General features: G+C 40.9%; 1 protein-coding gene across 1 annotated transcript; it reads right to left on the minus strand.

The window, feature by feature from the left end:
* Window positions 1-4,529: 4,529 nt before the first annotated feature.
* Window positions 4,530-26,744, minus strand: LOC311143730 (sterol 26-hydroxylase, mitochondrial-like). The gene is made up of 9 exons (XM_084179605.1): window positions 26,344-26,744; window positions 21,657-21,847; window positions 17,775-17,974; window positions 16,445-16,642; window positions 8,321-8,484; window positions 7,863-8,029; window positions 7,389-7,470; window positions 6,843-7,055; window positions 4,530-5,855 (listed from the first exon to the last, which is right to left on the minus strand). Exons 1-9 carry the CDS (start codon window positions 26,590-26,592, stop codon window positions 5,733-5,735), a joined length of 1,587 nt encoding a protein of 528 aa, XP_084035731.1. The 5' UTR covers window positions 26,593-26,744; the 3' UTR covers window positions 4,530-5,732.
* Between the last annotated feature and the right edge of the window lie 1,134 nt (window positions 26,745-27,878).

Raw genomic sequence — 27,878 nt, forward strand, 5'->3', positions numbered from 1 at the left:
TAGTAGCCTAACAGTAGTGTTTGCTCACGCAAAATAGGGTAGGCTAGGCCTACCTTATGACACAAAGTTTAGAGAACATTTATCTCTCATCATTTTCTTATCAAATTATTTGTCTGCCAATTTAATTGATTAAACTGTGGCAGTAGTTGGCTTGATGTGAATTCATAATTCGTAACTCGTAACTTCGTTAGTCTACTCCCTGCCGAAGTCCATGCTGCTGAAACGCATTGTTTTTTTTTACATCTTTGTTACATTAAAAATACCGTAAAAATGAAGGCATTTTAATTATATGAAGAGTGCCTTTGGTCCTTCTTGTTTTTTGATGACCTCATGAATTGGACAACTTCCATATGTTCTGGCACTTTTAACTGGGACATTTTTGGACAAGTTATCATGCATTTCTAGGGTTTTGTTATTATGCATTTTTGTTTTGTTTCTCATGGAGATAAGAGATAAGTGACTGAAAAAAACAATTGTTCACACAAAAACGTTTTCGTGTATTTCCTGATTTCCACACACACAGGTGTAGGATCTTAATTTGACCCCAATAACTACCGTGGGATATGCGTCAACAGCAACCTTGGGAAAATCCTCTGCATTATCATTAACAGCAGACTAGTTCATTTCCTCAGTGAAAACAATGTACTGAGCAAATGTCAAATTGGCTTTTTACCAAATTACCGTACGACAGACCACGTATTCACCCTGCACACCCTAATTGACAAACAAACAAACCAAAACAAAGGCAAAGTCTTCTCATGCTTTGTTGATTTAAAAAAAGCTTTTGACTCAATTTGGCATGAGGGTCTGCTATACAAATTGATGGAAAGTGGGGTTGGGGGAAAAACATACGACATTATAAAATCCATGTACACAAACAACAAGTGTGTGGTTAAAATTGGTTAAAAAAAACACACACATTTCTTTCCACAGGGCCGTGGGGTGAGACAGGGATGCAGTTTAAGCCCCACCCTCTTCAACATATATATCAACGAATTGGCGAGGGCACTAGAACAGTCTGCAGCACCTGGCCTCACTCTACTAGAATCTGAAGTCAAATGTCTTCTGTTTGCTGATGATCTGGTGCTTCTGTCACCAACCAAGGAGGGCCTACAGCAGCACCTAGATCTTCTGCACAGATTCTGTCAGACCTGGGCCCTGACAGTAAATCTCAGTAAGACAAAAATAATGGTGTTCCAAAAAAGGTCCAGTTGCCAGGACCACAAATACAAATTCCATCTAGACACCGTTGCCCTAGAGCACACAAAAAACTATACATACCTCAGCCTAAACATCAGCGCCACAGGTAACTTCCACAAAGCTGTGAACGATCTGAGAGACAAGGCAAGAAGGGCCTGCTATGCCATCAAAAGGAACATAACATTTGACATACCAATTAGGATCTGGCTAAAAATACTTGAATCAGTAATAGAACCCATTGCCCTTTATGGTTGTGAGGTCTGGGGTCCGCTCACCAACCAAGAATTCACAAAATGGGACAAACACCAAATTGAGACTCTGCATGCAGAATTCTGCAAAAACATCCTCCGTGTACAACGTAAAACACCAAATAATGCATGCAGAGCAGAATTAGGCCAAAACCCGCTAATTATCAAAATCCAGAAAAGAGCCGTTAAATTCTATAACCACTTAAAAGGAAGCGATTCCCAAACCTTCCATAACAAAGCCATCACCTACAGAGAGATGAACTTGGAGAAGAGTCCCCTAAGTAAGCTTGTCCTGGGGCTCTATTCACAAACACAAACAGACCCCACACAACCCCAGGACAACAACAACAACAACAACAACAACACAATTAGACCCAACCAAATCATGAGAAAACAAAAAGAGAATTACTTGACACATTGGAAAGAACAAACAAAAAAACAGAGCAAACTAGAATGCTATTTGGCCCTAAACAGAGAGTACACAGTGGCAGAATACCTGACCACTGTGACTGACCCAAACTTAAGGAAAGCTTTGACTATGTACCGACTCAGTGAGCATAGCCTTGCTATTGAGAAAGGCCGCCGTAGGCAGACCTGGCTCTCAAGAGAAGACAGGCTATGTTCACACTGCCCACAAAATGAGGTGGAAACTGAGCTGCACTTCCTAACCTCCTGCCAAATGTATGACCATATTAGAGACACATATTTCCCTCAGATTACAGCGATCCACAAAGAATTAGAAAACAAACCCAATTTTGATAAACTCCCTTATCTACTGGGTGAAAAACCACAGTGTGCCATCACAGCTGCAAGATTTGTGACCTGTTGCCACAAGAAAAGGGCAACCAGTGAAGAACAAACACCATTGTAAATACAACCCATATTTATGTTTATTTATTTTCCCATTTGTACATTAACTATTTGCACATTGTTACAACACTGTATATATACATAATATGACATTTGAAATGTCTTTATTCTTTTGAAACTTCTGAGTGTAATGTTTACTGTTAATATTTATTGTTTATTTCACTTTTGTTTACTATCTACTTCACTTGCTTTGGCAATGTTAACACACGTTTCCCATGCCAATAAAGCCCTTAAATTGAAAAAATTGAATTGAGAGAGAGAGAGAGAGAGAGAGAGAGAGAGAGGGGAACCCTGGGCCATTGAAAACAACAACCCATACAAGGACCTGTACTCAGTAATCTAATTCACTATGGCACTATGTCACTGAAAGACTTCAATTGCTTCTATGAAATTCTGACCATAGGACCCTTCTAGCACTGTCTCAGATATAGGCTATGTTAAAACCTGTAATGTGAAAAGGAAATTGAGCCTGCAAGTTCAATATGGAACCACTTTCAAAAGGGTTATCAGTTTCAAACATCGGTTGTTTTCTAAACATCATTTTGTGCCAACTGAATAGCTGCATCTATGGTAACTAAAATAAGCAAATAGATCTGATAGTGATATTCCTTATTACGCTTATCATTGAGTGACTTCAAATGACCTCGCTCTAAATCCACAACACTGATTTGTCAAATGCATTTTAAGTCACAATTAACTCCAAATAATGTCATAAAGTGTAAAGGTCCCATGTTTTATATTGCAATTTCATGCCAACACCTTTCTTTTATTCCTTTATGATATTCAAATGAGGACAGAAACTGCACCATTTGGCGTGATGGTTATCTAGGGATGAGGATGCACTTCAAACTATGCTCTTTGAAGGGGAGATTAACAGACAGATTATTGAGTGAGTGGAGCACTATAAATACCTAGGAACCATCATTCACAACAAGCTCTCCTTCAAAAGGAACACTGAACAGATTCACTCTAAATCTCAACAACGGCTGATCTTTTTACAGAAATGTAGGAAGTGTAATGTACACCAATCCATCCTCCAAGCATTTTATAAATACTTTATAGAATCCATCCTAGCTTTTAATATTGTGCAGTGGTTTGGTGCTCTATGGAACACTTGTTAGAACCCATTGTAATAAAAATCAGTGGGAAGGTCATTGCAGAAAGCCAGAAACCCCTTAGTGACATCTATAAAAAAAAAACAAGTGAGGAAGAAGGGGGAACAAATAGCCTTGGACATTACGCACACACTCCATGACCAGTACCATACCCTCTGGACGCAGATATACTGTAGATCTGTCATACAAGTCTAAGAGAGCAGCTTCTCGTTTTTTATATGTTTTATATGTGTATATATAGCCCGTGATTGCATAGATTACTTCTAATCTAATCTATTATACTGTTAATGTTTTTGTGTTCTATTTTGCTATGTTGTTAAGTGTCTTGTATGTATCAACCCGTCACCGCACAGGAAGTACCCTCTCATGAAATAAAAGTTATTTGAATTGAATTGAATACTTGGGAAACATGAATAACAGGACTTTTACTAAATATATTTTGTGATAAAAGACTCTTCAGTATACCTAAGACGTATCTAGTCTTACCATCTGGTGGAGAAAATCTAACCTTTTCTGTGGTTCTGACTAAAGGGAGTACAGCTACGACGGAAGTGACTTTTTCGTAGCAGGTTAGGATAATTAACGTGGCAGGTTAGGAGACTTAGGTTAAGGTTAGGAAAAGGGTTAGGGTTAGCTAAAATGCTCTCCTAACCTGCTATGAAAAGTAACTTCCGGTCGTAGCTGTACTCTCTCTAGTCACAACCCTTTTCTGTGGCACTTTATATTACAGTAGCTTTATGCCAGTGTAACAACAGTGTAATATCATACTGTTACAGATTGGTGAGTAAATTAGTAAAACAAATAGTGGAACTGTGGAATTGCGGAACCTCATAATTGAAGATTCCCAGCAGTACCAGCTGTTATTCCGCAGTAGCATCTCTAGTAGTGTTGCGGCTAAAACTCTGCATCCCAAATGGCACCCTATCCCCTATGGGCCCAGGTCAAAATCAGTGCACTAGGGGATAGGGTGCCATTTGGGACTTAGCCCAGCTTTCATTGGGCAAAGTGCAAACTGTCTTATAAATCAGTGTAATACTAGAGAATGTCCTCAAGAGGGACCTCTGTGAAAAGTACACCAATACATCACAAAAATGTCTGAGTTTATAAGGCAATTTTATTGTTACATTCATTTATATTTTTTCTATTTTTTAAATGAAATATATCTTCAATTAAAGCCCATACTTTTTCTATTGGTCTTCAATACTGAAAATTGTAACATCAACAACATAACTTTGTAGGTAATTATACATCTATAATATTATGTGCATTGTCATATAACATAAAATACATTTTAAAATCACATAACTTTTAAAAAGAACATACAAATTACACAGTGTTTATTAGCGACAAATAACAAATAGCCTCAACTGGAGCAAGACAGTTGTTGCTAAATTAAACGAAACAAATAAATGTTAAAATAATGACAACACACCGTCAACAACAGGGTCTTACTGTGGTCTCGCTGTGTTGTGGTCATGATGTTACACATTTGTGGGTCATTTATTAAGGCATGGGAAAGTTAAATGAGGTAAAGTAGTACACTTAGTGACTTGTCCATTAACAAGTGCTTGGTGACATGAAGACTTACACGGTGTGCATACTAACAGAGAGGAAGAGGAGAAGCGAGAGTTTTACTCCGCCCAAAATCTGTCCACGAAAATAAGCACACAAAATGAGGAATTTCTGTATAGAGACCAATGAGAGTGTCTAATTTGGTCAACAAAAAATTGCTAATTTGCTATGTGAGGCTTATTTGCTTGAATAGAAGTTTCTTAATGGTTAGGTTGTTACGAATGCACTGATATCAGTGGATGCACGTGGCATTTCGGCAACTTTGAGTTGTGCCTGTTGTCATAGAAATAGATAGAGAACTCATCATGGATATAACACGCTTTAGCATGGACATTGCCATTGAGGGCTTCCACCATTTTAAAGTAGTCAATTGGGTGGGAATTCAGCCACTGAAGATGGAGCAATCAATGAAGAAGAAAATGGACTACTTTAAAATGGCGATAGCCTCAATGACGCTGCCCATCCTGTCACAGACGCTATAATAGCACAGATACAAAGATGAGTCCTCTATCTATCTCTTTAGCCTGCTGTTCACATGCGTATCTGCCCTCTCATTGGCTAGAATGTTCCCACCTGATCTCGCCTCCTCCCGCCTGCCTTCCATCTTTGAGGACATGTATTTCCATTGTTACAGCGGTCACTTGACTATTTTGTCAATATAATAGACAATCTTTGATACTAATGTGTTTCATAGGGAAACTCCTTCTGCTGCCATTGGTTCCTCTTGCTACTGGACTGTCCTATCAATAAACTGCAGGTTGATTGGGGTAGCAGGGACAAGAAGGGTTCTTGTGATTGGCTTGACTGTGGCTCCGGCAGGATCTGCGCGTATTTCATAGTGTTTTATCAACTGGGAGGACAGAGAGAGGAAAACATGTTGACATTAGTATGTTATTGTCCTAATCTGAGAGAATATCAGCTATCCACATGTTCAATGGAAAGAGATATACTGACATAATAGATAAAAGGAACAAAAATAAAAACTCATGAATTGCACAATAACCTAGAACCTAGTTCATATCTCTCCTAGTGGGTAAATTAATGGCAATGTTTTATCACAATGTGTCGTGACAGTTTAAACATTTACAGTAAATAGATAATGTGAAAGTCATTGCTCTATCCTATTATTAAACTGTAAAATCTCTGAATCAATAAAAAATATTAGAACACTATACAGGATCTTAAAGGCTGGAGGTTTGAAAGTACAACTCCTTCCAACAATCCGAGTTAAGTTAATGATTACATTTCCATGCCGACAGACAGATTTATGGTATCACCATGTATGAAGATGGGATGAATCAGACCAAAGGTGATGGTCTGGTCTGTCATGTTTTCCTTCCAATGACAAAGCTAACAGAGGGATGAATCAGACCAAAGGTGGAGATCTGGTCTGTCATGTTTTTCTTCCAATGCCAAAGCTAACAGAGGAACACCACAACCAGTTGAACCAGATTATTTAAGACTGTTACTACAGACTAGAGCAACACTAACTAACTAACTTACTCAATGTCCTGGGGTTGGGGCTAAACAGTAGGTTAAACTTGTATAACCTACCGTAGCTTTAACCTCTCAACCCTCTAGAGTCACTGTCAAATGAAATATGAAAATTGTTGTAGGAAATGTATTATAGACAGAGGATGCTGTATTGACCCCTGTTCTATCACACAGTTGCCTGACCATTACCAGAAGCAGAAAAGCTTGCTTTGTACCATGTGGTCTGCATCCCAAGTTACTATTACAGTTCTACATAACAACAGAATAATGCTGTTTAATGAAGGGTAGCTGCTGTAGGGGTAGCTGATGCTATAACAGTACAGAGCAGGCCTGGAATTTTTACCCTTGAGAGGATGAGGTACATCTCCAGCTCGGCCACCCTCCTGCCCAGGCAGGCCCGGACTCCGAAACCGAAGGGCACTGAGCCGAAGGGGTGCTGGTTCTTCTTGTCTTCCCCCCGGCCCCCACGGAGCCAGCGCTCTGGAAGGAAGGCATGGGGCTCCGGGAACACTGTCTGGTCATAGGACACGGCATAGTGACACAGGTGGAACAGGGTCTGGAACAGAGAGATGGAAAGAAAGGAGGAGAGAGCGGTGATGGAGGGAGAGGACAGAAGAGAGGGAGAACAGTCAAACACAGCCGCTCTCTAACTCTGATCTGTGGTAATGTTATACTGTATAACTGTTTGGTATGAGCGATATTGACAAACCAAAACTCTACCCTGGATTTTAACTAAATCAAATATTGAATGGTGAAACTACATGTATATCTCTGGATAAAACTGAATATACAAGTGTGATCGGATCTCCTCTACATACAGGATGAAAATAATTAAGTTCACCAATAGCAACCATTTCCAACAGTACAAGATCACAAATGTAAAACTCACATTTCTGGGGAAGAGGTGGTCCCCCACAACTATCTCGTTTTCCACATTGATGCGGGCATTTCCTGGTACTACTGGGTACATCCTGGGGAGGGAGTATACAAGACAGTCACTAGGGGTAGAGAGGAAGTGTGTTTGCACACATGGTGGTGAGAGAGCGTGCGCATGCGCAGGCGTAAGAGTTCGCTACAGTGGAGTTCGTTTCGACTGCAGAGTTCATGCTAAAATATAGCTCTATGTGGTACAGCTTCGAGAGAGGAAGGGATTGGCTCCATTTGACTAATTAACAATAAATAAATAATTTCTAAAAAATTACACATAGGCACAGTGATGTAGAATTAATTTAACAACTCATTATAATTAATTATGAAGAATTCATTATGAATATAATAACTTTAATAACCCATTATTCACTTTATTAATGAGTGAATTTACTGAAATGACCTGAGTGGGGATGACAGATTACTATTAACGTACCGTAGTGTCTCCCTGACAACAGTCTTAAGCCAGGGCATTCTGGCGATGTCATCACTAGTAGGCACCTTGTCCCCCGGGCAGACACTGTTCACTTCCTGGTACAGCTTCTCCTGGATCTCTGGCTCCAGGGCCATGTGGTACAGAGACCACGAGATGGTGTTGGACGTCTGGAGCATACAAAAACAATTACAATAGGAATAGGTTGTAAGCTAATAATATTGTACTGATACTGTTATGCTGCTGTTGTAACTGTACATGACGTAGGTAGCTAATGTGGTTATGTTGCAAATGTTCACTCAACAAATCACAATCTAAAATGGCTGAAATTAAGAAAAAAAAACATACCCCCACCTGGCCATCACCCCATTCTCCACCTGTTTCCACCCTTCTGTGAAACAGCTCCTCACTGGTATTTTAAGACACACACACATACACACACACACACCCCTTATCCTCACCGTGTCGACCCCAGCCAGCAGTAGCTCAGTGATGGAGCCCAGTATCTCAGTGACAGACATCTGTTCACTGACCAGGAGGTGTGTGAGGTACTCTCCCTGCACCGGCTGGCCCAGGCGCACCCTCTCCTGGATCTCCTCCATCTTCTGACGCACCTGCTCCTCAGCTGCATGGGGAGAGGGCAGAGGTCAGAGGACACAGCAACCAGCACAAAGACAATATAGATACTTAGGGTGAATCTCAAGTCTTTTCTCAATTCCTTGTGTAGCAGATAGGGATCTGTGAAACTCACTCCTCAGCCTGAAGTGTCCCACTTGCTCTGCAGAATAGCTTGCTTTTCAGTGGCGCAACTGGGTAAGACGCTTCAGGAGGGCGGGTACAGGTGTTTGCAAGTGAGATGTCCTGTGTTCAAGCCTCAGTATGAGCTGAATCAGGAGAAAGTAGTACTGGCTAAGCAAGAGAGTGTGACATCCTCGCCTTCTTCTCAAAACATCAAAGAAGAGCGAGGATAGCATTGCATAGTCTTCTCCTCCCTCACTTCCCTCTGATGTTCTGAGGAGGAGGCAAGGAGAGGATGCAAATAATCGAGGAAAGACTTTTGAAATTCATCCTTGCTATGGACCTGACTCATGATGGGATTTTATTTTTGCTCATGTATGATATCTGCCACTAGATGGCGATATTCTACAATGTAGCCTATAGCGCACCCTGAGCTCAACCCAACAAGGCAAGGATTATCAGCGTGAACTTTGCTTAGTGGGGCATGTCTCTAGCCACGAGCAGTGAACCTGTTTGATTTGCTTAGAGCTGAAACACAGCCATGAACTTTAGAAACCTCTGCTGAAACTAAAGGAGACGTAGTATTGTAGGGTATGTGGGGGCACTCACTCCTTTCACATGAGAAATTAAATCAAATGTTATATATTTATATCTTTAACTCTGCATTGTTGAAAAAGGACCATTAAGTAAGCATTTCACTGTTTTTTTCTTTCTTTATTTCTATTTTGTTTCATTTTTTTTTTTTTTTTGGGGGGGGGGATGGATCAGCTTAATATTGCAGATAGATTGTATCTTCTATCAATGTAATTGTCTGCATCACTTCCAATCCCCCATGTTTTTTTTATTTTTTATATATTCCCCTTTATTACTTTTCAACCCCACCATCCTTTCCCTACTTGGAGTAAATTAGTGAACAACAACGCCCAGGCCTCTACTTCCGGTCTATAATTACTATCTACACCTTATGGACAGAGTTAATTTTACAATAATTCTATATCCATATATATATATATATATATATATATATATATATATATATATATATATATATATATATATATATATATATATATATTTATTTTTTTGCTCCTGAACTTCTTCTACTCTCAACCTCTCCGATCATTTTCATGATGTCCATCCGGTTTGCTTCTAAATGCCATATCTTTCTAACTGTGCTCTTTCCCAAAAGCTCCCAACATACAACCTATATACTTATTATGGACACAGTATGCTTACATTATTAGCTATCTTTGTTATTATTTGTTGTTATTTGTTATTAGTCCCATCCTTCAACTCTATTCAATACCTCCCATCTATCTCTTAACACCATCCATATAGGATTTCTATTTGCCATATATATTTCAACCATACTGTGATGTTTTACAAAAGTTCTGAACCTTTCTATTCTCATTGCTTCTACAGATTGTGAATTAAAAATAAACATTTTTGCTAAAAGTATTATTATATTATTGATTGATTGACTATGACTTTTCAGATCACCCAGTAATGCTATCTGCAAGGTTAGTTCCAGGTAAATATTGCAATCCTTTAGCCATTCCTGGACCTGTGTCCAAAAACAAGCTACAAATGGACAGAACCAAAACAAATGATCTAATGATTCTATCTCTTCACAGCAAAATCTGCAGAGCTGGGAAGATTGTATCCCCCATATAAATAACATTATATTGGTAGCAAGAATTTTATATAATAATTTAAATTGAAAGATTCTAATTTTTGAATCCGGTGTCGTTTTGCGTGTCAGTTCATAAACACTATGCCATGGGATTGGTACGTCAAAGATCTCTTCCCAACTATTTTGCAATCTATATGGGACGGCTGTCAATCCTTTGGTCCTTAAGTGAAACTGATATACTTTTTTATTTATCACAGTTTTCCTTAACCAATTATGTTCTTTAATGCAAGGCCGACAGACAAGTTCCTTACTTTCTCCCCCTTCAACTTTCCTCTTCCACTTTTGCGGTAAGGCTGCAATTATTTGGTTGTAATTTTGGGTAGAGCAGACATTTCCATATGTTTTTGTTAGCTGCATGTGCGACATAACTCCACCAGTCCTACCGATGATATCATTTACGAAGATTATACCTTTTTTAAACATTCTGTCAAAAAATAAAGGTTTTTTGTCAATTAGTATATTTGAATTTAACCACAATATTTGTTGCATTATTTGTTCTGTCGTTTCTGGAGGATTAAATTGAAATTGCAACCAACTTTCTATGGCTTGTTTTAGAAATAGTGACATTTGGGAGATTATTTCCTTTTCAAATAACTGAAAGTGAGCATTTCACTGTTAGTCTACACCTTGTTTACAAAAGCATGTACATATTTTTAAATAGAGACACAAGGAATAAATACAGTGAATAACGAGTAAAAATAACATGGCTATGTACAGGGAGTACCAGTATCGAGTCGATGTGCAGGGGTACGAGGTAATTGAGGTAGCTATGTCGGAAGTCTACTTACACTTAGGTTGGAGTCATTAAAACTCATTTTTCAACCACTCCACAAATTTCTTGTTAACAAACTATAGTTTTGGCAAGTCGGTTAGGACATCTACTTTGTGCATGACACAAGTAATTTTTCCAACAATTGTTTACAGACAGATTATTTCACTTATAATTCACTGTATCACAATTCCAGTGGGTCAGATGTTTACATACACTAAGTTGACTGTGCCTTTAAACAGCTTGGAAAATTCCAGAAAATGATGTCATGGCTTTAGAAGCTTCTGATAGGCTAATTGACATCATTTGAGTCAATTGGAGGTGTATCTGTGGATGTATTTCAAGGCCTACCTTCAAACTCAGTGCCTCTTTGCTTGACATCATGGGAAAATCAAAAAAGAAATCAGCCAAGACCTCATAAAAAAAATTGTAGACCTCCACAAGTCTGGTTCATCCTTGGGAGCCATTTCCAAATGCCTGAAGGTACCATGTTCATCTGTACAAACAATAGTACGCAAGTATAAACACCATGGGACCACGCAGCCGTCATACCGCTCAGGGAGGAGATGCGTTCTGTCTCCTAGAGATTAACGTACTTTGGTCCGAAAAGTACAAATCAATCCCAGAACAACAGCAAAGGACCCTTGTGAAGATGCTGGAGGAAACAGGTACAAAAGTATCTATATCCACAGTAAAACGAGTCCTATATCGACATAACCTGAAAGGCCGCTCAGCAAGGAAGAAGCCACTGCTCCAAAACCACCATAAAAAAGCCAGACTACGGTTTGCAATTGCACATGTGGACAAAGATCGTACTTTTTTGAGAAATGTCCTCTGGTCTGATGAAACAAAAATAGAACTGTTTGGCCATAATGACCATCGTTATGTTTGGAGGAAAAAGGGGGTGTTGCAAGCCGAAAAACACCATCCCAACCGTGAAGCACGGGGGTGGCAGGATCATGCAGTGGGGGTGCTTTGCTGCAGGAGGGACTGGTGCACTTCACAAAATAGATGGCATCATGAGGAAGGAAAATTCTATTGAAGCAACATCTCAAGACATCAGTCAGGAAGTTAAAGCTTGGTCGCAAATGGGTCTTCCAAATGGACAATGACCCCAAGCATACTTCCAAAGTTGTGGCAAAATGGCTTAAGGACAACAAAGTCAAGGTATTGGAGTGGCCATCACAAAGCCCTGACCTCAATCCTATAGAAAATGTGTGGGCAGAACTTAAAAAGCGTGTGCGAGCAAGGAGGCCTACAAACCTGACTCAGTTACATCAGCTCTGTCAGGAGGAATGGGCCAAAATTCACCCAACTTATTGTGGGAAGCTTGTGGAAGGCTACCCGAAATGTTTGACCCAAGTTAAACAATTTAAAGGAAATGCTACCAAATACTAATTGAGTGTATGTAAACTTCTGACCCACTGGGAATGTGATGAAAGAAATAAAAGCTGAAATAAATAATTATCTCTAGTATTATTCTGACATTTCATATTCTTAAAATAAAGTGGTGATCCTAACTGACCTAAAACATATTTTTTTCTAGGATTAAATGTCAGAAATTGTGAAAAACTGAGTTTAAATGTATTTGGCTAAAGTGTACGTAAACTTCCGACTTCAACTGTAGGTAGGGTTAAACTGACTAGGCAACAGGATAGATACAGTGGGGAAAAAAAGTATTTAGTCAGCCACCAATTGTGCAAGTTCTCCCACTTAAAAAGATGAGAGAGGCCTGTAATTTTCATCATAGGTATACGTCAACTATGACAGACAAATTGAGATTTTTTTCTTCCAGAAAATCACATTGTAGGATTTTTTATGAATTTATTTGCAAATTATGGTGGAAAATAAGTATTTGGTCACCTACAAACAAGCAAGATTTCTGGCTCTCACAGACCTGTAACTTCTTCTTTAAGAGGCTCCTCTGTCCTCCACTCGTTACCTGTATTAATGGAACCTGTTTGAACTTGTTATCAGTATAAAAGACACCTGTCCACAACTTCAAACAGTCACACTCCAAACTCCACTATGGCCAAGACCAAAGAGCTGTCAAAGGACACCAGAAACAAAATTGTAGACCTGCACCAGGCTGGGAAGACTGAATCTGCAATAGGTAAGCAGCTTGGTTTGAAGAAATCAACTGTGGGAGCAATTATTAGGAAATGGAAGACATACAAGACCACTGATAATCTCCCTCGATCTGGGGCTCCACACAAGATCTCACCCCGTGGGGTCAAAATGATCACAAGAACGGTGAGCAAAAATCCCAGAACCACATGGGGGGACCTAGTGAATGACCTGCAGAGAGCTGGGACCAAAGTAACAAAGCCTACCATCAGTAGCACACTACGCCGCCAGGGACTCAAATCCTGCAGTGCCAGACGTGTCCCCATGCTTAAGCCAGTACATGTCCAGGCCTGTCTGAAGTTTGCTAGAGTGCATTTGGATGATCCAGAAGAGGATTGGGAGAATGTCATATGGTCAGATGAAACCAAAATATAACTTTTTGGTAAAAACTCAACTCGTTGTGTTTGGAGGACAAAGAATGCTGAGTTGCATCCAAAGAACACCATACCTACTGTGAAGCATGGGGGTGGAAAAATCATGCTTTGGGGCTGTTTTTCTGCAAAGGGACCAGGACGACTGATCCGTGTAAAGGAAAGAATGAATGGGGCCAGGTATCGTGAGATTTTGAGTGAAAACCTCCTTCCATCAGCAAGGGCATTGAAGATGAAACGTGGCTGGGTCTTTCAGCATGACAATGATCCCAAACACACCGCCCGGGCAACGAAGGAGTGGCTTCGTAAGAAGCATTTCAAAGTCCTGGAGTGGCCTAGCCAGTCTCCAGATCTCAACTCCATAGAAAATCTTTGGAGGGAGTTGAAAGTCCGTGTTGCCCAGTGACAGCCCCAAATCATCACTGCTCTAGAGGAGATCTGCATGGAGGAATGGGCCAAAATACCAGCAACAGTGTGTGAAAACCTTGTGAAGACTTACAGAAAACGTTTGGCCTGTGTCATTGCCAACAAAGGGTATATAACAAAGTATTGAGAAACTTTTGTTATTGACCAAGTACTTATTTTCCACCATAATTTGCAAATAAATTCATAAAAAATCCTACAATGTGATTTTCTGGGTTTTTTTCTTCTCATTTTGTCTGTCATAGTTGACGTGTACCTATGATGAAAATTACAGGCGTCTCTCATCTTTTTAAGTGGGAGAACTTGCACAATTGGTGGCTGACTAAATACTTTTCCCCCCCACTGTAATAGACAGTAGCAGCAGCGGGTAGCCATTTGATAAGCTATTTAGCAGTCTTGTTTAGCAGTCTTATGGCTTTGCGGTATAATGCTGTTCAGGGTCCTGTTGGTTCCAGAGTCAGTGCACTGCTATCGCTTGCTGTGTGGTAGCAGAGAGAACAGTCTATGGCTTGGTTGGCTGGAGTCTTTGACAATTGTTTGGGCCTCCCTCTGACACCGCCTGGTATAGAGGTCCTGGATGGCACCCGTGATGTACTGGGCCGTACTCACCACCCTATGTAGCGCCTTATGGTCGGGTGCCTTGCAGTTGTCCTACCAAGCGCTGAGGCAGCCAGTCAAGATGCTCTCAATGGTGCAGCTGTAGAATCTTCTGAGGATCTGAGGGCCCATGTAAAAAATGTTCAGCCTCCTGAGGGGGAAGAGGCGCTGTCCTGCCCTCTTCACAACTGTGTTGGTGTGTGGACCATGTTAATTCCTTAGTGATGTGGACACTGAGGAACTTGAAGCTCTCAACCCGCTCCACTACAGCCCCATCGACGTGGATGGGGGCATGCTCGCCCCTCCATTGCCTGTAGTCCACGATCAGCTCCTTGGTCTTGCTGACGTTGAGGAACAGTTTGTTGTCTTGGCACCACACTGCCAGGTCTCTGACCTCCTCCCTATAGGCTGCCTCATCGTTGTCAGTGATCAGTCCTACCACCATTGTGTCGTCAGCAAACTTGATAATGGTGTTGGGAGTTGTGCGCGGCCACACAGTCATGGGTGAACAGGGAGTCCAGGAGGGGAATAAGCACACACCCCTGAGCGGCCTGTTTAAAGGTCTTACTCACATCGGCTACAGGGAGCGAGATCACAGTCGTCCGGAACAGCTTGTGCTCTCATGCATGGTTCAGTGTTGCTTGCCTTGAAGCGAACATAGAAGGTATTTAGCATGTCTGGTAGGCTCGCGTGGCGGGGCAGCTCGCAGCTGGGATTCCCTTTGTAATCCGTGATAGTTTGCAAGCCCTGCCACAGGCGTAGTAGGATTCGATCTTAGTCCTGTATTGATGCTTTTCCTTGTTGATGGCTCGTCGGAGGTCGTAGCGGGATTTCTTATAAGCATCCGGATTAGTGTCCCGCTCCTTGAAATTGACAGCTCTAGTCTTTAGCTTAGTGCGGATGTTGCCTGTAATCTGTTACAGGAGGGGGTCGCAGTTCCGGAGCGACCCACTAGGTGTCATCCTCCAACTACCTTAGGCACCTCCTTCTCACAGTCTGGACTAATCATAATCCTATTGGTGTCACCTGTGTCTACCTGTTCACCTGTGTATTTATGCCCTCACTTCTCTGTGTTCCCTTGCTCAGTTTTCTCTGCTAGCTTCTCTATGCTCAGCAGTACTAATCAGTGTCTGATCGGAGAAGTATGTACAGGTACTCGAGAAGTGTTCTCCCTGTTTCTTTATTATTTCAGTCATAGTTACTAATTCGTATTTTGGCTGTCAGCCTGTTTTTGGAGACTTATTTGCTCCACCTTTCTTTCATCGTGTTAAGTCTGTTGCTTTGTATCCTGGCTTTGGGACCACCAGTAAAGATCCTTGTTTCACCATCTCTGCTTACTATCTATCCTGCACCGCACCTGGGTCACACCTCACACCAACCCTTACAGTAATCCATGGCTTCTGGTTGGGGTATAATAATAATAATAATATAATATGCCATTTAGCAGACGCTTTTGTCCAAAGCGACTTACAGTCATGTATGTACGTATGGTCACTGTAGTGCCAACATCGGAAACGTGCAATGTGTATGTTGTTGTTGTTGATGATAACATAACATCAACAACATTAACACATTGTACCATTTGCATGTTTCACATGCGAAACGAGTAAATGAGTGCCCTCCAAATATACCTTACATCCCGCCCCTCACTTGCTTTCTTGCAGTAGAGGTTACTTACGTTCATGGCTATGTGATGATGTGTTATGTCACGTGAAGTTTTACTGTGTACCTTTTTAAAAAAAAATTTATACGTGATATAATTTCTGCGCAAGAAAGCAGACAATAAAGTATAATATCATCTCTTCTCATAATTGTTATTGTGAAACAGAGCATGATTCATTCTGGATTTCAAGGCTGGATCACTCACCAACTTTGAAGAGGTGATCCCAGACAGCCACAAAATGTTTCCAGAAGGGGAGGTAGGGCCAGGTGGACTTGGGGAAGAGAATGATGATGGGGGAGAGGCGAAACATCTCTCCTACTGAGACAATGAACTTCTGGGTCTCTTCAGGAACCTCCTCATTCAGACAGCCCATACGGGTCTCAAACAGCACAGAACAGATCCCTGAGGACAGAGAGAAACAATGGTATCAGTTTATTTCATTGTATATAGATTAGATAGATTTATACTTTATTGATATCCAAAGGCATCACATTCAATGCCAGTAGAGAAAGTAGCAGGTATTTACTTAGAAAGTGCATGGTAAAATGGTAATTACACAGTTATAACCTATGAATTACTTGTTTGTTTCTTTATGACCATTTCATGAGTATGATGGCATTATGTGAGGTTAAAGGGTACACTACAGCATCAGGATGGCAGCTTACAGTGTGTATGACGGTGATGATGTCACATCATACAATCGTTATATGCGAGCAAAGACCATAGGATGTATCAAGAACAGGGGTGTCAAACTCATTCCTTGGAGGGCCTAGAATCAATTAAGACCTAGACAACCAGGTGAGGGGAGTTCTTTACTAATTATTTCATGAATTATTTCATAATTACCTTAATTCATCAATCAAGTACAAGGGAGGAGAAGAAATACCCTCCGTGGAATGAGTTTGACATGTGATCTAGAACATTCAGTTACACATTTTCCGTCACTGCTGCCCTTGACCAAATGAATAGGCTGTCCTTCAAAATTATAATAAGAATTGCCTACCTATCAAGGTAGTCAAACGATCATCTACTCAGTATCTACTCAACTTCCAAGGCTAAAGATCACTGTGCAATTACTTCAAGGTCATCGCTCTCTAACAGATATAGCCGTCACAACCCTCACAATGCACCTTGTCCTTTCACATTCACACGCTTCTCCCAATTCACAGAAAAGAGATACCAAAGACACAGAAACACTTGCATCTGTACCAGGACGTAGCGTCCTTACATAACTATAAGATCATGAAAAGGAGGACAGCTTTTTATAATTTATGAAGCAGATATCAGTTCCTCGATTGTTCTAAGATTTTCCTTTCTAATGACTAGACCAGGTGTATTCAAATCTTACCCTACGAGGTCTGGACTAGTTCTGTTTTTCTGTTCTACCGGGTAATTAATTGCACCCACTTGGTGTCCCAGGTCCCTGATTAGAACGGAATAATTTTTTTCAAAGCTGTGGAACTGGCTTAGAGGTTCAGATTTGAATCTGAGGGGGACTAGAAAAGTATTACAGACAGTCATGTCCTCTGTTTACCTTCAAAGGCGAACTTGTAGAGTTCTCCAGCCAGATCGTTCACCATGACCCCATCTCCCTTGGTCTCCCTCAGCCAGGCCACCTTGTCTATGAAGTCTGTGACCACGTCATTGATGGCATTGGTGTAGGCTGAGACATGTTTGGGCTTCAGCATCCGCGGGTTCAGGATACTCCTGATTCGCTGCCACTGAGCACCCATCCTGTAGTATAGACACACACAGAATCATGCTTTAATATGGAGAAGAGAGGTACTGTATAATACTTTGAAACAAAGAAGAACTGTTTCAAAGAGAACATGCAAAACACCCATAGGCAGACAGACCCTCTCATGTATGCTGTTTTCCATTCTAACTGAGCTCCATTTCCATTTAATCTAAAATTTCTACTTTAGCCAACTTGTTATGTACAGATGTAGGATCTTAATTTGATCACTCTTTTGTTGCTGATAATTTCCCCCCACCACAGGAAATGCAGATGAGCTTTGTGATTTAGATAAATTCACTGAAAACCCACACATTTTGCCAACTTTTTGTGACGTAGTGTCATGTGCCACTGCCATATTATTGTGTGCAAAAAGTGACACAATCGATTTGGGCTGGATGTGTCAATGTGCAGTTCGTACATGCATAATCTATGAGCAGAATTACTATTTTACCTCAATTATCCACAAAACCCCTAGTTTGAAAGCAACTGTTTTTCTGGAAGCAGTGCTGCGCCATTTTCCTTAAATTTGGTCCCACGTGGGCCAGCCCCCTAGCGATTCGAGTTCTAGCCAATGAGCTTCAGCCCCTCGCCATTTGAGTGGCAACTAGCAAGATGCACACACAGCAAAGCGGGAGAGAGCGCAATGACATGGTGCACATATCTGCACATATGTGATGTAGTACACAATTCTTCGGGGACCACTTTTGGCTTGTGAGCGCTACTTTCAGAACTACTGGCTAAAAGTATTCAAAAGTAGTGGATAATCTCTTTAACCTAGCTCCCAGCTGCACCACAATCCTTTGCACCACAATCCTTTGCTAGTACAACACTGGTTAACGCATGACATGATGGATCATGCTGAGGTTTTATGTCCTAGGTTTTTTGTTTCATGTACAGTCTGGCTCATCTAGGCTCTTGGTCTGTATGCAGCCCATGGTTCAAGTGTTTGTGCTTGTCAAATTCTTGTGAAATGTCTTGGGCATGTGCCTATTACTACACTGATATTTCAGTGTGCTGTTGGAACAAGCAACACAGGAATAACTACATAACTACATACAAGTAAAACAGCACAACGCCTCTGACCTAAATAGCTTGTAGCATCTCCCTCCTGAGCACACCTGGTGTTTTAAAGTTCAAGATAAGGTGTGCCCTTGGCATTAGGATATCAGGGCCTGCTTAGAGAACGCAATTGTAAGCAAAGCCTCAGTAGAGTAAGGACTTCAGTTGTGCTCTGTATGCTATATTTACATAAGTATTCAGACCCTTTGCTATGAGACTCGAAATTGAGCTCAGGTGCATCCTGTTTCCTTTGATTATCCTTGAGATGTTTCTACAACTTGATTGGAGTCCACCTGTGGTAAATTCATTTGATTGGACATGATTTGGAAAGGCACACACCTGTCTATATAAGGTCCCACAGTTGACAGTGCATGTCAGAGCAAAAACCAAGCCATGAGGTCGAAGGAATTGTCCGTAGAGCTCCGAGACATGATTGTGTCGAGGCACAGATCTGGGGAATTGTACCAAATAATTTCTGCAGCATTGAAGGTCCCGATGAACACAGTGGCCTCCATGTGTTAAAATGTTTTTTCCCCTCATCAATCTACACACAATACCCCATAATGACAAAGCGAAAACAGGTTTTTAGAAATGTTTGCAAATGTATTGAAAATAAAAAACTGAAACATCACATTTACATCAGTATTCAGACCCTTTACTAAGTACCTTGTTGAAGCAACTTTGGCAGTAATTACAGCTTTGAGTCTTATTGGGTATGACGCTACAAGCTTGCCACACCTGTATTTGGGGAGTTTCTCCCATTGTTCTCTGCAGATCCTCTCAAGCTCTGTCAGGTTAGGTGGGGAGCATCACTGCACAGATATTTTCAGGTCTCTCCAGAGATGTTCGATCGGGTTCAAGTCTGGGCTCTGGCTGGGCCACTCAAGGACATTCAGAGACTTGTCCCGAAGCCACTCCTGCGTTGTCTTGACTGTGTGCTTAGGGTCATTGTCCTGTTGGAAGGTGAACCTTCGCCCAGTCTGAGGTCCTGTGTACCTGGAGCAGGTTTTCATCAAGGATCTCTCTGTACTTTGCTCCGTTCATCTTCCCCTCAATCCTGACTAGTCTCCCAGTCCCTGCCACTGAAAAACATCCCATGATGCTGCCACCACCATGCTTCACCGTAGGGATGGTGCCAGGTTTCCGCCAGACGTGACATTTGGCATTCAGGCCAAAGAGTTAATTATTGGTTTCATCAGATCAGAGAATCTTGTTTCTCATGGTCTGAGAGTCTTTAGGTGCCTTTTGGCAAACTCCAAGCGGGCTGTCATGTGCCTTTTACTGAGGAGTTGCTTCCGTCTGCCCACTCTACCATAAAGGCCTGATTGGTGGAGTGTTGCAGAGATGGTTGTTCCTCTGGAAGGTTCTCCCATCTCCACAGAGGATCTCTGGAGCTCTGTCAGAGTGACCATCGGGTTCTTGGTTACCTCCCTGACCAAGGCCCTTCTCCAACGATTGTGCAGTTTGGCCGGGTGTCCAGCTGTAGGAAGAGTCTTGGTGGTTCCAAACTTCTTCCATTTAAGAATTATGGAGGCCACTGTGTTCATGAGGACCTTCAACACTGCAGGCATTTTTTGGTACCCTTCCCCAGATCTGTGCCTCAACACAATACATCTCAGAGCTCTACGGACAATTCCTTCGACCTCATGGCTTGGTTTTTGCTCTGACATGCACTGTCAACTGTGGGACCTTATTTAGACAGGTGTGTGCCTTTCCAAATCATGTCCAATCAAATGAATTTACCACAGGTGGACTCCAATCAAGTTGTAGAAACATCTCAAGGATAATCAAAGGAAACACAATGCACCTGAGCTCAATTTCGAGTCTCATAGCAAAGGGTCTGAATACTTAAGTAAATTTTAAAAAAAAACTGTTTTCACTTTGTCATTATGGGGTATTGTGTGTTGATGAGGAAAAAGTGTCAGCCTATTTGCAACGAATCTCCTTGTTATTGCATTTCCATTTTCATTTTTGTGTGTTGCACTTGCATTCAGTAGTGTCTATGAATCACATGAATATGAAGGCATAAATGTATGAAAGCATGTATACTTATTTTAAATGAATGTAGTTCTGTCCTTGTGATGTACTTGTGTCTATTGATCTTATGTATTATGTCATGTTTTATGTTTTGTTTGGACCCCAGGAAGAGTTGCTGAAGCTTTATGGGATTCTAATAAAATACTAAAATAATAAATAATAAATATCCTGGCTGTGCAATGACAGTAGCCTGATCCTAGATTGTACTGTATAGCCAACTCCTACACTCTTAAAAAAAAAGAGTTCCAAAAGGGTTCTTCTGCTGTCCCCATAGGAGAACCCTTTTTGGTTCCAGGTAGGACCCTTTTTTGGTTCCAGGTAGAACCTCTGTGGAAAGTGTTCTACATGGAACCCAAAAGGTTTCTACCTGAAACCAAAAGCATTCTACCTGGAACCAAAAAAGGTTCTTCAAAGGATTCTCCTGGGGGACAGCCAAATAACCTTTAGGTTCTAGATAGCACCTTTTTTTCTAAGAGTGTATGGCCCTTGTCATGACCATAGGAGTTGGCACGGCAGCACAAACAGATCTGGGATCAGACTACAATGACAGGGCCTGGGACTGGGTTTCCACTGTCTACTCACTCTGTGAGGGGCCCATAGGCGTGGTTCCTCAGCTCGCGGTAACTCCTCCAGTGGGGCATGTCCGTACGGGTGGGGTGGCGGCCCTCCTGTCTCAAAACCTGCTCAATCAGTTCAGCACTGGCCACGTTCACTATCACCAAGGGCCCGTACTTTGACTTCCACAGAGGGCCATAGATCTTGCTGTGTTCAATCTGGGGGAGAGGGGAGAAGAGCATAATTGCAAAACAATTTTATGGAATGGTTTTGATAAAAGAGTGCATGCATGGCACATAATAGTCCACAATGTGAGGATAATAGGTTGAAAAAAGTATAACTGCACATTGTTTTGTCCAATAGAGGTCTTGGTCACATCGTGATACTTTTATTATGATGTTTACCTGGCAAGAAATGCAGCTCAGAGAGTTCAAACTGGTCTAAACATGCCATTAATTTAGTCAGGAATCCCATGCATGTCTTTCTACAGTGGGGCAGGAATAATGTGATACAATACCTTCAGAAGGTATTCACACCCCTTGACTTTTTCCACATTTTGTTGTGTTACAGCCTGAATTTAAAATGGATTAAATGTAGATGTTTTGTCACTGGCCTACACACAATACCCAATAATGACAAAGTGGAATTATGTTTTTAGAAATGTTTACAAATTAATAAAAAATGAAAAGCTGAAATGTCTTGAGTCAATACAGTGGCTTGCGAAAGTATTCACCCCCCTTGGAATTTTTCCTATTTTGTTGCCTTACAACCTGGAATTAAAATTGATTTTTGGGGGGGTTTGTATCATTTGATTTACACAACATGCCTACCACTTTGAAGATGCAAAATATTTTTTATTGTGAAACAAACAAGAAATAAGACAAAAAAACTGAAAACTTGAGCGTGCATAACTATTCACCGCCCCAAAGTCAACACTTTGTAGAGCCACCTTTTGCAGCAATTACAGCTGCAAGTCTCTTGGGGTGTGTCTCTCTAAGCTTGGCACATCTAGCCACTCTGATATTTGCCCATTCTTCAAGGCAAAACTGCTCCAGTTCCTTCAAGTTGGAAGGGTTCCGCTGGTGTACAGCAATCTTTAAGTCATACCACAGATTCTCAATTGGATTGAGGTCTGAATTTGACTAGGCCATTCCAAGACATATAAATGTTTCCCCTTAAACCACTCAAGTGTTGCTTTAGCAGTATGCTTAGGGTCATTGTCCTGCTGGAAGGTGAACCTCCATCCCAGTCTCAAATCTCTGGAAGACTGAATTTCCCTGTATTTAGCGCCATCCATCATTCCTTCAATTCTGACCAGTTTCCCAGTCCCTGCCAATGAAAAACATCCCCACAGCATGATGCTGCCACCACCATGCTTCACTGTGGGGATGGTGTTCTCGGGGTGATGAAAGGTGTTGGGTTTGCGCCAGACATAGCATTTTCCTTGATGGCCAAAAAGCTCAATTTTAGTCTCATCTAACCAGAGTACCTTCTTCCATATGTTTGGGGAGTCTCCCACATGGCTTTTGGCGAACACCAAACGTGTTTGCTTCTTTCTTTCTTTAAGCAATGGCTTTTTTTCTGGCCACTCTTCCGTAAAGCCCAGCTCTGTGTATGGCTTAAAGTGGTCCTATGGAAAGATACTCCAATCTCCGCTGTGGAGCTTTGCAGCTCCTTCAGGGTTATCTTTGATCTCTTTGTTGCCTCTGATTAATGCCCTCCTTGCCTTGTCCATGAGTTTTGGTGGGCGGCCCTCTCTTGGCAGGTTTGTTGTGGTGCCATATTCTTTCAATTTTTTAATAATGGATTTAATGGTGCTCCATGGGATGTTCAAAGTTTTAGATCTTTTTTATAACCCAACCCTTATTTGTACTTCTCCACAACTTTGTCCCTGACCTGTTTGGAGAGCTCCTTGGTCTTCATGGTGCCGCTTGCTTGGTGGTACCCCTTGCTTAGTGGTGTTGCAGACTCTGGGGCCTTTCAGAACAGGTGTATATATACTGAGATCATGTGACAGATCATGTGACACTTAGATTGCACACAGGTGGACTTTATTTAACTAATTATGTGACTTCTGAAGGTAATTGGTTGCACCAGATCTTATTTAGGGGCTTCATAGCAAAGGGGGTGAATACATATGCACGCACCACTTTTCCGTTATTTATTTTTTAGAATTTTATGAAACAAGTTATTTTTTTCATTTCACTTCACCAATTTGGACTATTTTGTGTATGTCCATTACATGAAATCCAAATAAAAATCAATTTAAATGACAGGTTATAATGCAACAAAATAGGAAAAACACCAAGGGGGATGAATACTTTTGAAAGGCACTGTAAGTATTCAACCCCTTTGTTATGGCAAGCCTAAATACGTTCAGGAGTAAAAATGTGCTTAACAAGTCACATAATAAGTTGCATTGACTCACTCTGTGTGCAATAATAGTGTTTAACATGAGTTTTTGAATGACTACCTTTTCTCTGTACCCCACACATACAATTATCTGTAAGGTCACTCAGTCGAGCAGTGAATTTCAAACACAGACTCAACCACAAAGACCAGGGAGGTTTTCCAATGCCTCGCAAAGAAGGGCACCTATTGGAAGAAGACATTGAATATCCCTTTGAGCATGGTGAAGTTATTAATTACACTTTGGATGGTGTATCAATACACCCAGTCACTACAAAGATAACGGCGTCCTTCCTAACTCAGTTGCCGGAGAGGAAGGAAACCGCTTAGGAATTTCACCATGAGGCCAATGGGGACTTTAAAACCATTACAGAGTTTAATGGCTGTGATAGGAGAAAACTGAGGATGGATCAACAACATTGTAGTTACTCCACAATACTAACCTAAATGACAGAGTGAAAAGAAGGAAGCCTGTACAGAAAAAAAAATATTCCAAAACATGCATCCTGTTTGCAATAAGGCACTAAAGTAAAACTGCAAAGAATGTGGTAAAGAAATGTACTTTATGTCCAGAATACAAAGTGTTATGTTTGGAGCAAATCCAACACAACACATCACTGAGTACCATTAGTCATATTTTCAAGCATGGTGGTGGCTGCATCATGTTATGAGTATACTTGTCATCGGCAAGGACTAGGGAGTTTTTTAGGATAAAAAGAAACAGAATAGAGCGAACCACAGGCAAAATCCTAAAGGAAAACCTGGTTCAGTCTGGTTTCTAACATACACTGGGAGACAAATTCAACTTTCAGCAGGACAATAACCTAAAACACAAGGCCAAATATACACTGGAGTTGCTTACCAAGACAACATTGAATGTTCCTGAGTGGCCTAGTTACAGTTGTGACTTCAATCAGCTTGAAAATATATGGCAAGACTTGAAAATGTCTGTCTAGCAATGATCAACAACCAACTTGAAAGAGCTTGAATAATTTTTTTAAGAACAATTTGGAAATATTGTACAATCCAGGTGTGCAACGCTTAAGAGATTTACTCAGAAAACTCACAGCTGTAATCGCTGCCAGAGGTGATTCAAACATGCATTGTCTCAGGGGTGTGAATACTTATGTGAATCAGATATTTCTGTATTTCATTTTCATTAAATTTGCAAAAATGTATTTAAAAAAATGTTTTCACTTATGGGGTTTGTGTGTTCATGGCTGAGTATTTTTTTAAATCCTTAATTGCAATACTTCATCTTCAAACATGTCAAATTGATATATACATGTGAAATCCCATGAAATATTGCAATTAAGGATTAAAACATCTTCAGAAATCAGTGATTTGGGGACCATCTTGGGCACATTCTTACAACAATTTTTTGAATAATTTAACATCTTTATATATCTGGCACACCTGGCTCATTTGGCTGTGTATTCTACATCACTGTGAACATTTATGATATTATTGGGCATTCTACAATTATATTTCATACAGGTATGGTGATGGGATTAATGCATGAATCCTGTGATGGCCCTGTCTCTACAAATATTTTTAAAACCCTATTCTAGCTGTGTGGGTGCAATCTTGTGCTTCTATCACTAAAGTTACAATCCATAAACATAGCTGCCCCACTACATGGAATTCTATGGCTAAACTTCCAACATTCTACTGTCATTTAATTGCACAATATGGGCTATTTTTGAACAATAGTTGTAGGTGGTGCTTTCGAAGTTGGTTTTATTATATATAATTTGAAAGGTAATTTCATGACCTTTCAGAACCACTTGTCAAACAAAATGTTTAATGTATCAGGGTTTCGTTTTTAAAGCAATTTATACAGGTAAATCTGATATGTACCCTAGAGGTCAAAGGTCAAAGTCTGTTGACCTGAACATTCCCGAAAATATGCCTAATGGATAGCTGTGAATCTAAGCTTTCCAATTATATATGATTAAACTGTATATGTGACAAATAACTTGTTGTATACTGTGTACATTGTTTGTCAAAGGGTAAAATCCCTATTGGAAAAATGTATGGGATGGAGGGAGGGATGAAAGCAAGTGTTATTACACAGACAAAGCTGCCATTGCTACTCTGCTATCACACATTTTCTAACTCTGGGGACATAGAGCTTCAAGAAAATCACTATGAAATATCGTCACGCCACCCCAAATCAGCCGGACCGAACCCCTGGCCCATGGACTAGGAGATTAGGCATAATAATACGCAACCAGTGTAGTATAACACTAGCAGGTAGGTTTCACAATGCACTGTAATAACACTGTACAGTAACGTTACTTACTTGCATTTGATGTGTTGTCTGAAAATACCCTTTCCCGAAAAGCCAATATAAAGACCTGAGAAAACTAGGCCCATCCAAATCATCCATAGTTTTCTGTTTATTGTTGTCCCCCACGACAGTGGTAGTGGTATAGGCATCGCGCCGCCCGTCACCAATGCAGGTTAATGTCGTTGTCACTGTTTTAATCCCGTTCCTATTCTCCTGTGTACAGGCACGCAGTCGGATCTGTAATAATGATCTGCTAAACATGTTGACGCATAAATTGTCCTTCCGGCTGCTGGAAAGTGTAGTGTGTTATTCTTATCCGTACGACTGAGCCCTCTCCTGCCTATTATAATGGCCACTTGTTTTTATCTACTGAGAGAGAGCGCAGCCAGCCAGCCAACAGTCACTGTTGCCCTAGTTTTTCAGAACGCTAGTGAACTTTGATATCGTTTATTGTCGGCTATCAATGTGAACTCCCCTTTACTGCCAGAGGAAACCTTTCCCTACAGTCCAAGGTTACAGTCAGTGGCTAGACCTCTATAAATCATCAACGTGGATTTAGTTTTTTGAGATACCCCTACCCGTGGTAGAACAAAACACAACTATGTTTTTCCACATCTCTATTTGCTCCCATTTATGAAATGGATGATTGTGAAAAAATATTTCACTGCAAAAGTGGTTAAATTGATAGATATTGTGACTAATCCTACACTCAAAACGTGCAGACTAATGCCTGGTTGGAGGGGTGTGGGACACATAAACTCATATAACCCAATATTGGAAGCTCTGATATTGCAAAAAATTTGAAATACAAGTAGTCAATACACAAACAAACAGCGTTAGGGTATCTTAATGCATCTTGGAAATATAGTCCTGTAAATACAGAGATACAATAAGCAGAAATATCAACTATGAACAGGCTATTGTTGTAAAATGTCCAATTAAGGATTTTTAAAATCTCACCCATGTACTCACAATACCCCATAAGTGAAAAAAAAAATCTTATACAATTTTGCTAATTCTATGAAAATGAATTACAGAAATATATCATTTACATAAGTATTCACACCCCTGAGTCAATACTTTGTAGAAGCACCTTTGTGTCACGGTTTCGGCCGAGGCTGCTCCTCCTCCTTGTTCGGGCAGGTTTCGGCGGTCGTCGTCCCCGGAGTACTAGCTGCCACCGATCTATGTTTCATGTTCGTTTGGTTTTGTCTGGATGTTGTACACCTGTGTCTAGTTAGTCCTCATTAGTGTCCTATTTAGTTCTCGTTGTGTGTGTATGGTGTTGTGTGTGATTGCTCCTCTGTTTGGTGTTCGGAGCTACGTATTCTTCCCTCCGTGTTTGGAGAGGTTTTCGCACATGTTAGTGCGCCGTTTGTCTGACGCCTGTGTTGCGCCGTTATTTCGCCTCCGGGCTTATTGTTCTCGTGTACTACGTGAATAACTCACTAAAGTCTTTTGGACTTAGCTTCTGCGTCCTGCGCTTGATTCCTGCACCACACCCACCTTCAGCACCCCATGACACTTTGGCAGCGATTACATCTGTA

Source organism: Coregonus lavaretus, assembly GCF_964263955.1.
Source record: "Coregonus lavaretus genome assembly, chromosome: 16".
Taxonomy (NCBI): Eukaryota; Metazoa; Chordata; class Actinopteri; order Salmoniformes; family Salmonidae; genus Coregonus; species Coregonus lavaretus.

Bases quoted from the DNA above. Each gene is read 5' to 3' on its own strand.
- LOC311143730 (XM_084179605.1), bottom strand. From the start codon at position 26,592: ATGTTTAGCAGATCATTATTACAGATCCGACTGCGTGCCTGTACACAG. The intron at 8,485-16,444 runs GTGAGTGATCCA...CTCCCCATGCAG, and splicing joins GGATCACCTCTTCAAAGTTG to CTGAGGAGCAGGTGCGTCAG. The intron at 7,471-7,862 runs GTACGTTAATAG...CTCCCTCCCCAG, and splicing joins GTTGTCAGGGAGACACTACG to GATGTACCCAGTAGTACCAG.